Source organism: Macrobrachium nipponense, chromosome 2 (assembly GCF_015104395.2).
Source record: "Macrobrachium nipponense isolate FS-2020 chromosome 2, ASM1510439v2, whole genome shotgun sequence".
NCBI classification, from domain to species: Eukaryota; Metazoa; Arthropoda; class Malacostraca; order Decapoda; family Palaemonidae; genus Macrobrachium; species Macrobrachium nipponense.
In genome coordinates, this window is record NC_087201.1 from 80,836,888 (window position 1) to 80,849,999 (window position 13,112).

At 46.1% G+C, this 13,112-nt stretch overlaps 1 protein-coding gene across 9 annotated transcripts in view; it reads right to left on the reverse strand.

The window, feature by feature from the left end:
• The window catches only part of LOC135220710 (endoplasmic reticulum junction formation protein lunapark-A-like), a 249,695-nt gene that overhangs the window by 213,858 nt on the left and 22,725 nt on the right, over nt 1–13,112 (reverse strand). For all 9 annotated transcript variants that reach the window (XR_010315766.1, XR_010315765.1, XM_064258125.1 and 6 more), the window contains exon 4: nt 321–508. Coding sequence is in view for 7 of the 9 variants with exons in the window: in XM_064258125.1 (XP_064114195.1) it covers nt 321–508 (188 nt within the window). In the remaining 2 variants the exon portion in view is untranslated. The remainder of the gene's footprint in view (nt 1–320; nt 509–13,112) is intronic.

Genomic DNA, 13,112 nt, shown 5'->3' on the forward strand with positions numbered 1-13,112 from the left:
GCTGGCCCCGAGATACAAATGCTGGGCAAAGGCAGCGGCCTGCAATGCTATCACAAATCATGGGTTTGTCTATATTCAGTATACAAAAAAGTGTATATAAAAAAGTAAGAAAAGATACCAATGGAAAAACTGAGTTTAACGACAGTCAGGCAAGAGCTCAAGAAGACATGTCTGCATCGCTTAGACAGCCAAAAGCAAACTGGAACGCTTACACTGACTAACTACCTTGATCAAGTGTTTTTCCAGCTTTGCCGAAAGTAATTCCTAATGTAAAGGACTGTGGGTGTATATATTATGTAGGAATTAACCAGAATACTTACACTAAAGGGAAGACAATAAAAGGTGTAGCATACAGCAACTGCTCTTGAAGTGTAGGAGGGAAGTAATAAAAGTAAAATACAACTGCAGCTACCAAGTAGAAAACAATGGAGTACAGAACAAGGCTTCCAACGAGCCTCTTCTGCCTTTGTTGGGTGTGGATGTGGTATTCTTCAATTTCCAACACATCCTATAAAAAGGATAAAAAAGAAGTTAATAAAAATTCTCTTAACATTTTTGGCAAAAAAACTAAATAACTACTTTGATAGTGAAATTATATTACAAAACATGCACATCTAAAATTAATAGGATTTATAACATTTATTTCTGTGGCAGGAATATGTAACACAAGGTATTTTCTATTTTCTAAGCCCCAGAAACACTATAATCCATCCATAACTGTTTCATATCTTTAAAAACTTGTCACCAACCACAGACAAGGACAATGCAATCAGCCAGCATTATGTTGAAATGAAACTTCAACAATATGCGGTAAATTACAGCTCAACAGCACCAAATAAAGAAGTATAAAAATGTCATTAGTTTACATAACACAGAATCAACAAATCGGCATTCAATACATTATTGACTCACATATTATCTGTCAAGTGTCTTGGTTATTGTCGAAAAATTACATCTTTATAATAAAATTAAGTTTTATATATATATATATATATACTTACCAGGTAATTACACAGCTAATAATTTCCCACTTGGTAGCAAAAAGAATTAAAATTTCACAGGATGCCTAAAACACAGTAGGCACAGGTCATGCAAAACCCTATTACTAGAGAGTTCCAGAAGATGGAATCTAAGGGTACTTGCGAGCATAGACATATCCTTATATCCTCCAATCGTCAAATTGGATAAATCCATAGATTTCCTGAGGAACAATAGGAAATCAGCCACCTTCACTATAGTAGGACAAAAAATACTGTACCCTTCTTTCCTACACCACCTGCGATACACCACCCCATCTGACTTGATATAATTTGCTGGTCGACTTTCTTACGCAAAAGGAGAGTTGTCAAGCCACTGCCTTGGAGAGACCGGTGTTACAGTCTCCAGGCAACTAGATTCAGCATACAAATGTTCTTGTGGAAATAACGAAAGTGCGGCTATCTGAGTAGATTCCTCCTTTGCAGGAGAAGGACCATTGTTTAGGACATTTCTAGGAGGTCCAGGAACCAGGGTCTCTGAGGCCATGAGTGTTCCTGCAGTTCCTCAGCTTTATCAGTACTTGGTGTATCATGCCAAAAGGAGGGAAGGCATACACTTAAAATTGTACCAAGTGTGTAGCATAACATCTGTCCTGCAGAACATGGGGTCTGCTACCAGCAAGAAGTAAACTGGAAGGTGATAATTCAACCTGGTGGCGAACTGGTCCACAGTAGCCAGCCACCTCCTTAACAAGATCGGCACTTCCTCCTGTGCCAATGTCCACTCGCTCCCACGGACCTCCTGCGATCGACTCAAAGCATCTGCCAACACATTGAGTTTCCCTGCAACAAACTGAGGAAGAAGTGTAACATCGTGGCTCTCACACCAGAGGAGATTCCTCTGAGCGACAAGATTCAGGGTCGATGATCTTGTACCTCTTTCCTTCTTGAGGTATGCGAAGGCCATAGTGCTGTCCGAAAAGAGTGCTACAACCTTTCCCTTTACCAGATATACAAACAGCTTTCGAGCCTCTTCTACCTCTCTTCGTTCTTGTTTGTTTGTTTATTTGTTTGTTTGTCTGTATGGTGTTTTTACGTTGCATGGAACCAGTGGTTATTCAGCAATGGGACCAACGGCTTTACGTGACTTCCGAACCACGTCGAGAGTGAACTTTTATCACCAGAAATACACATCTCTCACTCCTCAATGGAATGGCCGAGAATCGAACCCGCGACCACTGAGGTGAGAAGCAAACACCAACCCAACCACGCCACTGAGGCGCTTTTCTCTTCGTTCTTGGAAATTGATTGACTTCTCTCGGTCCCGAACCCTCTAAAGGCCCTCGACCTGAGTTTCCCACAGGGTTGCAACCCAACCAACCCTGATCTGAGGCATCTGTATACACAAGAACGTCAGGAATCGGGAGGGCTAGACTTACTCTCATGGTCAAATGACTTTTTTCTGACCACCACAGAAGATCTTCAAGGCAGGAATCGTCTCAGACTATCACTGCACTCTCTTCCCGAAAGTCCCAGCGATTCCTGAGACATACCTGCAGACAGCGCATCCAGAGACAAGAACCTGGAATCAGAAGGGACAGAAATGACGTCCTTCCTAATAAAATTCTTCACTCGCTCACTGGTTGAGCTCGATCCGACAAAAAGTTCTCCACCTGGCTCAAGACGGTCAGAACTCTGTCTTGGGTCAGAATAGCCCTCAAATGACGCATGTGAATTACTGTGCCCAGAAACGTCTTTACTTAAGGGGAAAGGGAGCTCTTTTCCAAATCGATCTGGATCCCCAAGGTCCGACAAATATCTAGATCTCTCGCTTTTATAGCTTCTTCCTTGGAGGAAGCATGGATTAACCAATCATCCAGGTACCTCTTCATGTGGAAGCCCGACGATGCATGATAGAGGAAATCGGAAACATCACCCTTGTAAACACCTAAGGTGCCGTGGTCAGTCTGAAGCAAAGGACTTTGGAACTGGAAGGTTCCGGATGGACCCAAGAAACAAAGGAAGCTCCAAGATTCCTTATGTATCGGAACCTGGAGACAGGCATCCTTGAGATCCACCGAAATCATCCAGTCGTCTCTCCAGACTGATCTCGGCACCGCTTGAGAGGTTTCCATGTGAAATTTTGTAGCTACGACTAAATAGTTGAGACTCAAAAGGTCTATAATGGGTCTCCAAGTACCCGCTTTGGCGGTCACAAAGATTTGACTGTAGAAACCCCAAGAAGGGGGAGCAGGGTCTATCACTTCCTTGTTCAACAAGGATCGAATCTCTGAAGCCAAGGCTATTCCTTTGATGGACAATGGGGAATAGCTGGGAAGATGAATCGGGGAATCAGACAGTGGAGGAACAGAAAGAAAAGGGATCCTTTACCCCTTCCTCAACACTTCCACTATCCAACTCTCTCCACACCCCAGTTCTCCCAGGTGTCCACAAAGTGGAACAGACAACCCCCCACTGGTATCAACGAGGGTAATGTCCCCTATTTTCGAAAACCCTTCTTTCCTGAAGAAGGTTTGGAAGGACCCGAAGAAGCCTTAGCCAAAAAACGCACCTTCTTAGGTGGCCTATTATGAGGTTGTGAAGCTGAGCACTTACCTTGCAAAGGTATGACCGAGCATCCGCCTCCCTCAATGCCTGTTCCACCCGACCGAACCAAGGCAGATTACAAGATAAATGGAGAACCATAGGCTTGGTCGAGTATGTATAATTCTTCGAAAACATCGCCTAGTTAGGTTTCACTGGATCTTCCAAAACCTTGGACTGCAGGAACCTGTAATGAATGAACTCGACTATTCTTTTATAGTCACTTTCACCCACAAGGGGAACACCCAACTCTGACCCTGGACCTTCGTCCTCAATGGAGACTTCCTTGTCTATGTCATCCGATCATAATGGAGCAGAGAAAGAGTCAGTACGAACTCCCGGATTACCTAACCCCGAAGAAGGGGAACCCCAAACCTCCGTAACCTTATCTTCCCTACCTAGAGTTCCCAGTGACAGCCCTGAGCCAACCACAAAAGGTTGCGCAAAACCTTTACTCTCCCTGAGCACTGCCGTAACACCCCAACCTGCTGAACTGTCAACAAAAGGTAGCGGCACACCCGAACCAGCATACCTGGTACCATCCTACCTGCGTTAAACAAACTTGGTTGTGCAACCCCACCATCCCTGAAACGTAACCTGTGCCAGCCGTAGACGAACCTAAAACTAAAGGAAAAACCGCACCCGAACTTAAGAGAGAGAACTTAGGAGCAGAGAAGCCGCAATACCTGTACCACACGGAAAGGTCATTGTACTGGAAGGCCAGACACCTGCAACAGCAAACATCAAAAGAAGAAAAGGGAGTCCCCACCCCTGACAGACCCGATACCAAAACCGAACCCGAACCAACACCATAACCCTTAGCTAAAGAACCTGTACTATCCTGAGAAAGAGAAAACCATAGGAGGAGTGAATGAAAACATCACATTCGGAACAACCACTGAACCCCGATTGCAGAAGTTGGACCCACACTGAATGAAGTAGTTAAAGACAGACTCCAATCTACTGCAACCGACGTGACTAAACCATGCCTATTAACGTCCATCCTGGAAGGCAGGGAAACGTTGCGGACAGCATGCTTGGGGGGATCTGACTTGCTTCTCTTAAAGGTGCCGACAGCACCTGATCCATCCCCAACAACTTGTTGCTCAAACCTGCCAGCTGGTTTGAACCAGACCTCATGACCAAGTCCCCTTCCGCACGCAGAATACTGAAAAGTCGAGACAAAACTTGTCCTGAAAAAAAAAATATCCCTGGAGGCACACCTGTGGGAGATGCCTGAGAACATACCAACTGAGGCACCGAAAGAGGCACCAAAGTGTGACTCAAGAAGGAAGAAAGAGACAAGCCCTGCGAAGCCGTTTTAGTAGGTAAAGAATGAGTAGAAACGTCTTAAGACAGGTGGAAACAGTGAAGACAAAGTGAAGGAGAAAGGAGGAGACAAAGCCATCCTTTTAAGGGACAGAAAATACACCGATTCACTCCCCCCTAGGTAATCCAGACAAATTTCTTTGGTAAATTTGGGGAAATTCCTAAGAACATGGTCCCGAATGTTAGTAACCCCAGGATGAAAGCACTGTCTGACTAACAGTCTGCACCCTTGAGAAAGGCCCAACCTATTGGCATTATACTCCGCCAAATTAAACAAGATATTCTCCAAAGAGCTCTCACCCGACAGGCCCTCCGAATTAACCCTAGAAGGAAGAGGAACCTTCGACGCTACTAAATCTATGGAAGACTTAGCAGACTTAAAGCGTGGCATACTAGCGGAGGGGAACAAAAATTCCAAGGGATCCAAAGGGGACCCAGATCTACCCGGGTTGAAATCCAAACCCAAGGGAAGCTGCCCTTGCAACTTCTCCTCTAATACCTCTAGCTTAGGGTCCCTAACTGTCTTAGTCTCACCTAATACTAAATTGCTTTTACCAGTTACACTTTTGGGGGGAAAGGGGAATTTGGCTACTGACACTGCCTGCTCCGTGCCGGGGGGGTAGGCAGATCCTACCCTCTAGGTTTGTGGTTCTCAATGACCCTTGGTACCTGTTAGGGCTGGTTCTGGAAAAGGCAGGGGAGCTGAAAGAGAACGATTAGTAATTGTTTCCCTATTGCTGAAATCTCTGTCTTCATTCAAATTTTGCCATTAAATTTGTGAATAGACTAGTCATGCTTGGAGACAGCCTATCCTCTAGTTTTCTGAAAAGTACTGACTCTAGATCCTCTGTTTCTTCCTTCTTTGGCTCAGTAGCTATCCTACTCTTGCTTTTGGCTACTAGTGCCTTCCTATGTTTTAAATAGCCTTCCATCTGGTCTGCTGACCAGTCCCTACATTCATCACATCTTTGATTAAAGCTACACTGTACCTTTCTACAACTAATACACATAGAATGTTAATCGTGTCTGAGTGTACTCATCCTTCATTTGCAGACCAAATAGGACTGGAGTGCTCCCACGTCATCATTGCCGGGCTGCTCTGATAATGATGTAGAAGGGGCTGGTTTCAAAGGAATGGCTGAAAAGGTGTCCTTGGTTGATGAATCCATAATCCAGGCTGAGTCCGTCAACGTCTTAAAACAGCAGAATTCCAAAGAAGTAGTCCAAAACGTAAATCAAAATGAAATCAAGGGCGTCAACAACAGATCCATACCCAAAAACACTTGCAACAGGATGCGTCCTGTCAGGCGAGTGAACAAGAAGCGATTGAAGGGGGGAACCCTCTGCCAGCCGGTTTCTGGCAGCAGTGTTGCCAACAGTAGGCAAGTATAACTCAGTAAACAGTGTCTACCTGTAGCATTGGTAATGCTAACAGTTGAAAAATTTTCCACTACCTGTAGCATTGGTAATGCTAACAGTTGAAAATTTTTCCACAGTTTGGGTAAATATGTGGGGTTATGTTCGGGCTGGTCAGGTGACCAGGGCTAATTCAGGTGTTCAAGGAATGTATTGCAATATATAAAACTATTTCATAATAAAAATGTCATTTTTATATAGTAATTTTTATATAAGTAATTTACCAAGTAATTACATAGCTGATTCCTTATTGAACGAGGTGATATTACGGACATATTCTACTCCTAAACATTTCCAAATGTAATGAATTTGAAATAGAAAAGTTGGCCACATTGGAAAAACAGTCGCTTCCCATTAGTTAAGAGAGCCACTGCAGGTGGATAATGCCTGTAGTTGGTGCTCATCTTAATTCATAGTGGTGTGACTGTATGTATAGCCAAGGGTCACCTCCTACTTAGTGGATATTTTGCAGTGAAGGTAGTACTTTGCTCGCTAGCAAAGCATGATTGATGCCGGCCCTTGCCCTGGGCACAGCACCAAAATAAATCCAACCAGACAACACTAACCTACACTTAAATAAAACCACAAACCATCCACCAAGAGTGATGAATGCTCCAGGTACATAATACCCCCGGGCCTCCCTAAAAATCTGTACATTACTAGAAAGTGAAAAAATAGGAGAAAGTCCTATGCTTCCTCCCACAATGATGAGCCAGTTGCAACACTAGGGTATTTAATTTTAGACACAATGTTTCTGGCACCAAGTTGAAGAAGATGCCAAGCAAGCTGTTGGGACCTTGCAGACACTGGAAGCTCTAAACCTGACACCAGCTGGACACTAGGCAAGCTTGGAGCTCCTAGGGTTGCTGGGAGATGTAAAACTAATGCTAGACTATAGCTGGCACCAGGAGAGTTGGAAGCTCTGGGATTTGAGAGCACTAAACCAGATAGATGGACACCAGGCAAGCAAGAAGCTTGGAACTCCTCAGGGCCCTGAGAGTTCTCAAGTTGAAGCTAGACTAGAGATGGCCTCAGGGAAAATGGATGCCAGGCATGCAAGCAGCTTGGAGCTCCTCGGGTGCCGGGAGCTCTATAGCAGAAGCTAGGCTGTAGCTGGTGCCAGGAGTGTTGGAAGCTATAGGCACTGAAAACTCAAAGGCTGGTGCCAAATGACTCGACCCCCGGGAAGCAAGAATCTCAGATCACTCCAAGCTGAAAACCTGGCACCAGACGAGCTGGGTGTCGAGCAAGCTAGAAGCTCGGGGTACTGGGAGCTCAACATTAGGAGCAGGACTGTAACTGGCACATGGCAAGCTGAAAGCCAGGAGAGCAGGACACTCTGGGCACTGGAAACTCCATGGTTGGTGCCAGGCAGTAGTTGGTGCCAGGTGAACTCAACACCAGGAGAGTTCTTAGCTTGAAGCTCTGAAAGCTGTAAATCTAGCGCAAGACTACAGTTGGCCCCACTAGAACTCGAGTCTCACTTAAGATGCTTAGACAAAGAGGTGACTCTACTTCAGTGGATTGATGCCAAATGGAAGCAAGGAAATGCAGGACTTTGAAAGTTAAAGGGGAAAAGGAAGCTCTGAAGGTCTTAGCTTTCAAGCAAAAGAAGGCAAAGTGTTCTCCTGGATGTGTCTTGTCAATGGGGTCTTACCCACTTACATGACAGAACCTTTTGGATCTTGTCAATGGGGGCCAACCCAATTACATGACAGAACCTATTCCAAGAATTCGAGCATTTGGCGAGGTTCCCGAATATCGTAATAATTATCGGGGATTCTCGTCTAGCTCTTTTGGACCATGGTTTCGCTTAAGTGTTAAGAGATTGTAAAAAACTCGAACACTGCAAGTGCTAGAAATTCCGAAGAATCTAAAGCACTCGGCGATACCCCCACCGAATTCGTCTGACGATCATCGGTTGGTGGTTCTCTCGATTCCCGTAGAAATCGAGGATGGGGCAGGATCCCTCCTCAATGACTGGGCTTACGCCACGTAGGACCCGAAGATCCCCACCCGGCCGCGCAGTCCTCCACGTAGTAGATGCTTTTCTGTCCAAAGAAGGGCGCCTACCAAGAGTAAGGCACCTGCCTGAAGAAGAGAGCCTGCCAGGAGAAAAAGCGTCTGCTAAGCTTCCTGTCAAAAAAAGGCGACTCCTCAGGCGAATCGGCCTGCAAGGAGAAAAGCGCCCGGCTGGCGCCGCGTGCCTGGCTGGCGCTGAGCGCCTGCTAGGAGAAGCGCTTCTGTCTACTGAAGAGCACCTAGCAGGAGAAAGGATCCTGCTGGGATCCTGGCGCCTGTCAGGAGAGGCGCTTCTGTACACTGAAGAGTGCCTGGTAGGAGTAAGGCGCCTGCCAGGAGAAAGGCGCCTGCTGCTAGCCTGGCGCCTGGCCACTGGAGAGATCCTGGCAGGAGGTGCTTGCTGCTAGGCTGGCACCAGCCAGGAGAGGAGCTTCTATTCACTGGAGAGCGCCTAGCCGGAGAAAGGATCCTGCTGGGATCCTGGCACCTGTCAGGAGAGGCGCTTCTGTACACTGAAGAGCGCCTAGCAGGAGAAAGGATCCTGCTGGGATCCTGGCGCCTGTCAGAAGAGAGGAGCTTGCTAGAAGACGAGTGCCTGATGTGAGGAGAAGAGCGCCTATGATGCGTTGGGATCCTGGAAGGGAGAATCCTCCTTCCAACGGAGGGTGCCTGGACGAGAAACGCCTACCAGGAGAAGAGCGCCTGCTAGGAGAGGCGCGCCTGTGAGGAGAGAAGCGTCTCGCGGCCTGGAGAAGCCGAATCGGAAGAAGAAAAGCACTTCCTCAGGATGCCTTTTCTGTGGCAATCCATGGCAGTCTGGGTCGAGACAACAGAGCCTGGCCGAAGGGACGCCTGACCGTTGGGGATGCTCTACATCCTCCTTACGGCTGTCGACATTCCTCCTCCCCTGGTCCTGGGAGTTTGGAAGAGGTCTAGGCCTAGGAGCAATGCGGAGCCAGTCATACGCCCCCTCCACTACACTGGGAACACTGCACAAAAAACTTCCCTCAGCACTCTTACCTTCCATTGCAAGCAACTGCAATTCCATCCTGCGAATCTCTCAGTTTTCATGCCAGAAATACATAAATCAAACTCACTTCGTTTGTTTGTTTGTATGGTACTTTTACGTTGCATGGAACCAGTTATTATTCAGCAACGGGACCAACCAGCCACTCCGCTGAGGCGCTTCAACTCGAAGAAGAATCCGCAGGTTCGAAGAAGGGAGAAGGGGCTGAAAATGGAGGAGAGGTTGCAACAACTACATTAGGGTTAGGTTCTAAAGCCTCCTCAACTAGCTCGTTAGTACGAGAACTACTGGAGTTCCTAGACAAAGCTTTCCTAACTCTGTTCTTCTCTAACTTCCTCAAAGAAGAAGAAAGAGACTTCTTCCTCATTCAAAATCTCACATTCAGTACAAGGACTATTAATAGACAATTCATTAATAAGTGATCTATAGAACTACAAAACAAACTTCAACAATGAAGGTTCTCTTAAGGATTCTCATCATATCTTCATGTCAAAAGTTTCGTGTTAATGACTGTCATTCAGTAACTGCATACAGTCTTACAACAGAGTGGTAGTTCCTTTGAAAAAACCAAAATTAAATTACTCTTCTACAGTGCGAGGATCTACCGAACCCTTCGGTAGTCTTACATCACACATTCATCACCCATATCTTAAAAACAGTAAAAGCGTCTGACGCATTAGAGAATCATAAAAAGGAAATCCAAATAAAAAGTAAACAAAAGTGTATGCCAAGCCAACGATCCAATACGTCACCAAAAGACAGTCAAAAGATCCACAGCAAGCGAAAACCGAAATCCAAATCAGGAGGAACCAACAACGAGTGTTATTGGAACCGGCGACAGAGAAAATCTGATTAGGAAACGGGAATGGTTCCTAGTCCTGCCACCCAGCGGCGGGAGGGTAGATCACCTGACCTACCTGTAGCGTGTGCCGCGAAATTTGAAATTCTGTCGGGGACGTCGGAGACTATAGCTAAGTATACATCTGCCAGGGAAGTTGCATGTACAAAAATGATATTGTTATGATACAATAAAGTTTTGTACATACTTACCCGCAGATATATACTTAGCTATAGTCTCCGACGTTCCCGACAGAATTCAAAACTCGCGGCACACGCAACAGGTAGGTCAGGTGATCTACCATTCCCGCCGCTGGGTGGCGGGACTAGGAACCATTCCCGTTTTCTAATCAGATTTTCTCTTCCACCTGTCTCCTGAGGGGAGGCTGGGCAGGCCATTAATCATATATATCTGCCGGGTAAGTATGTACAAAACTTTATTGTATCATAACAATATCATTTTTGTACATGTAACTTCCCCGGCAGATATATACTTAGCTGATTGGCACCCTTGGTGGAGGGTAAGAGACAGCTAAATACCATATTTAACAAATAGGAAACAACATATGTTGTAGGTTATAAAAAAAACCTTGGTTCTTACCTGAATGGGCAGAAGACTTCATGGATACTGTCTATGAGTCTGCTTGCCTCAAGAGCTTCAGCGAGGTTGAGACCTATGACCGATAGCCCTTCTGGATCGTGTCAATGGGAACTGGCCCACTTACTTGACAGAGCCTTTTATTGGATCGTGTCAATGGGGGCTGACCCACTTACATGACAGAGCCTTAACCTGTATCATATCAATGGGGACTAGCCCTCTTACTTGACAGAGCTTTAGGTATCAAAACACAAACAAGGAACACAACAGCCAATCCTGACCACCTGACCACCCTAACACTGTTAGAGCTAAGATTTGAAAGGGGTAAACTTCCAATACCCTCTTCCAATCAACCATAAAAAATACACCACAAACCATTAAAATACCTAACAATAAACTAAACTAAATAGGATTAGCTTCAGCTCCCTGTCCCAGCAACGAATCTGCAGATACGTATGCTCCAAGTGAAAAGCACTTCTCATAAGTTACACGCACGTCTCTCAGGTAATGTGATGCAAACACCGAGTTACACCTCCAGTAGGTAGACTCGGCCAGAGTTTGGAGAGACATGTTCTTGTGAAAAGCCAAAGAGGTCGCTATGGCTCTCACCTCATGCGCTTTCACTCTTAGGAGCTTGAGGTGCTCGTCCTCACAGGAAAGATGCGCTTCTATAATAATGTCCTTGACGAAGAAAGCTTGTGCGTTCTTTGAAATGGCTCTCTCCGGATCTCTGACCGAGCACCAGAGACTCTCCGTATTACCTCCTAGTTGCCTCTTCCTCTCGAGGTAGAATTTGAGGCTTCTGACCAGACACAGGGTCCTCTCCAATTCTTGCCCTGTAATCGAGGAAAGTCCCTTGACTTCAAAACTTCTTGGTCATGGTTTGGAAGGGTTCTCATTCTTCTCCAGGAAAAGGGGTTTGAAGGAGCAAATTGTTGAGTCCTTCTTAAACCCAACTTTGTCTTCCAAAGCTTGCAGTTCGCTTACCCTTTTGGCTGAAGCAAGAGCGAAGAGGAACAAAGACTTGTTGGTTAAGTCTCTAAAGGAGGCTGTATGCGGAGGTTCGAACTTGCTTGACATTAAGAATCTTAGGACCACATCCAAGTTCCAACTGGGTGGTCTAGCAGTCTTGGATTTAGAAGTCTCAAAAGACCTGATAAGATCGTGAAGGTGTCTGTTTTCTGAAATATTCAGGCCTCTATGCCTGAAAACAGCGGCAAGCATACTTCTATACCCTTTAATAGTGGAGACAGCAAGCTTACACTTCTCCCTCAAGTAAAGGAGGAAGTCGGCGATATCTGTTACAGAGGTACTGGAAGAGGATACCTTCTGAGCCTTGCGCCATCTTCTAAACACCTCCCACTTCGACTGGTAGACGCGCAAAGTTGAGGATCTCCTAGCTCTTGCAATAGCCTTTGCAGCTTTGCGTGAAAAACCCCTCGCTCTGACGAGTCCTTCGATAGTCTGAAGGCAGTCAGACTGAGAGCGGGGAGGTTTTTGTGGAATCTGTCGAAGTGGGGCTGTCTGAGAAGATCGCTCCTGAGTGGAAGCGACCTGGGAAAATCCATCATCCATTCCAGCACCTCTGTGAACCAATCTTGAGCTGGCCAGAACGGGGCTATCAGAGTCAGTTTTGCTCCTTCCGAGGAGGCAAACTTCCTTACTACTTCCCCTACGATCTTGAATGGGGAAAAGCATACCCGTTGATTCCCGACCAGCCCAGAAGAAGACCGTCTACTGCTACTGCTACTGCCCTCGGATCTGAAAATCGGTGAGCAGTAGTTCTCCAGTCCTGCGTTCCAATGGGTCGCAAACAGATCTAGATTTGGTCTTCCCCAGAGGCTCCACAGTCTCCCGCAAACTTCTGAATGGAGAGTCCATTCTGTGGGAAGGACTTGGTCTCTTCTGCTTAGAAGATCTGCCCTCACATTCCTTTCCCCTTGTACAAACCTGGTGAGGAGAGTGATGTTCCTTTCGCCAGGTGAAACAAAATCCTGGAGTGTGTTCCTCCCTGATTCGTTAAATAAGCAAGTGCTGTGGTAATGTCGGAGTTTACTTGAACGATCTTGTTCGTCAAACTCCCTTCGAAGAACTGCAGAGACAGAAAGATCGCTGCTAGCTCTTTGACATTTATGTGCCAGGCTGCCTGTTCCCCTCTCCAGGAGCCTGACACTTCCTCCCCTCCTAGTGTTGCTCCCCAGCCCGCGATGGAAGCGTCTGAGAACAACACTAGGTCGGGGCTCAGAAGACTTAGGGACAAGCCCTCCTGTAGCTTCTGTGGATCGAACCACCATCTTAGATG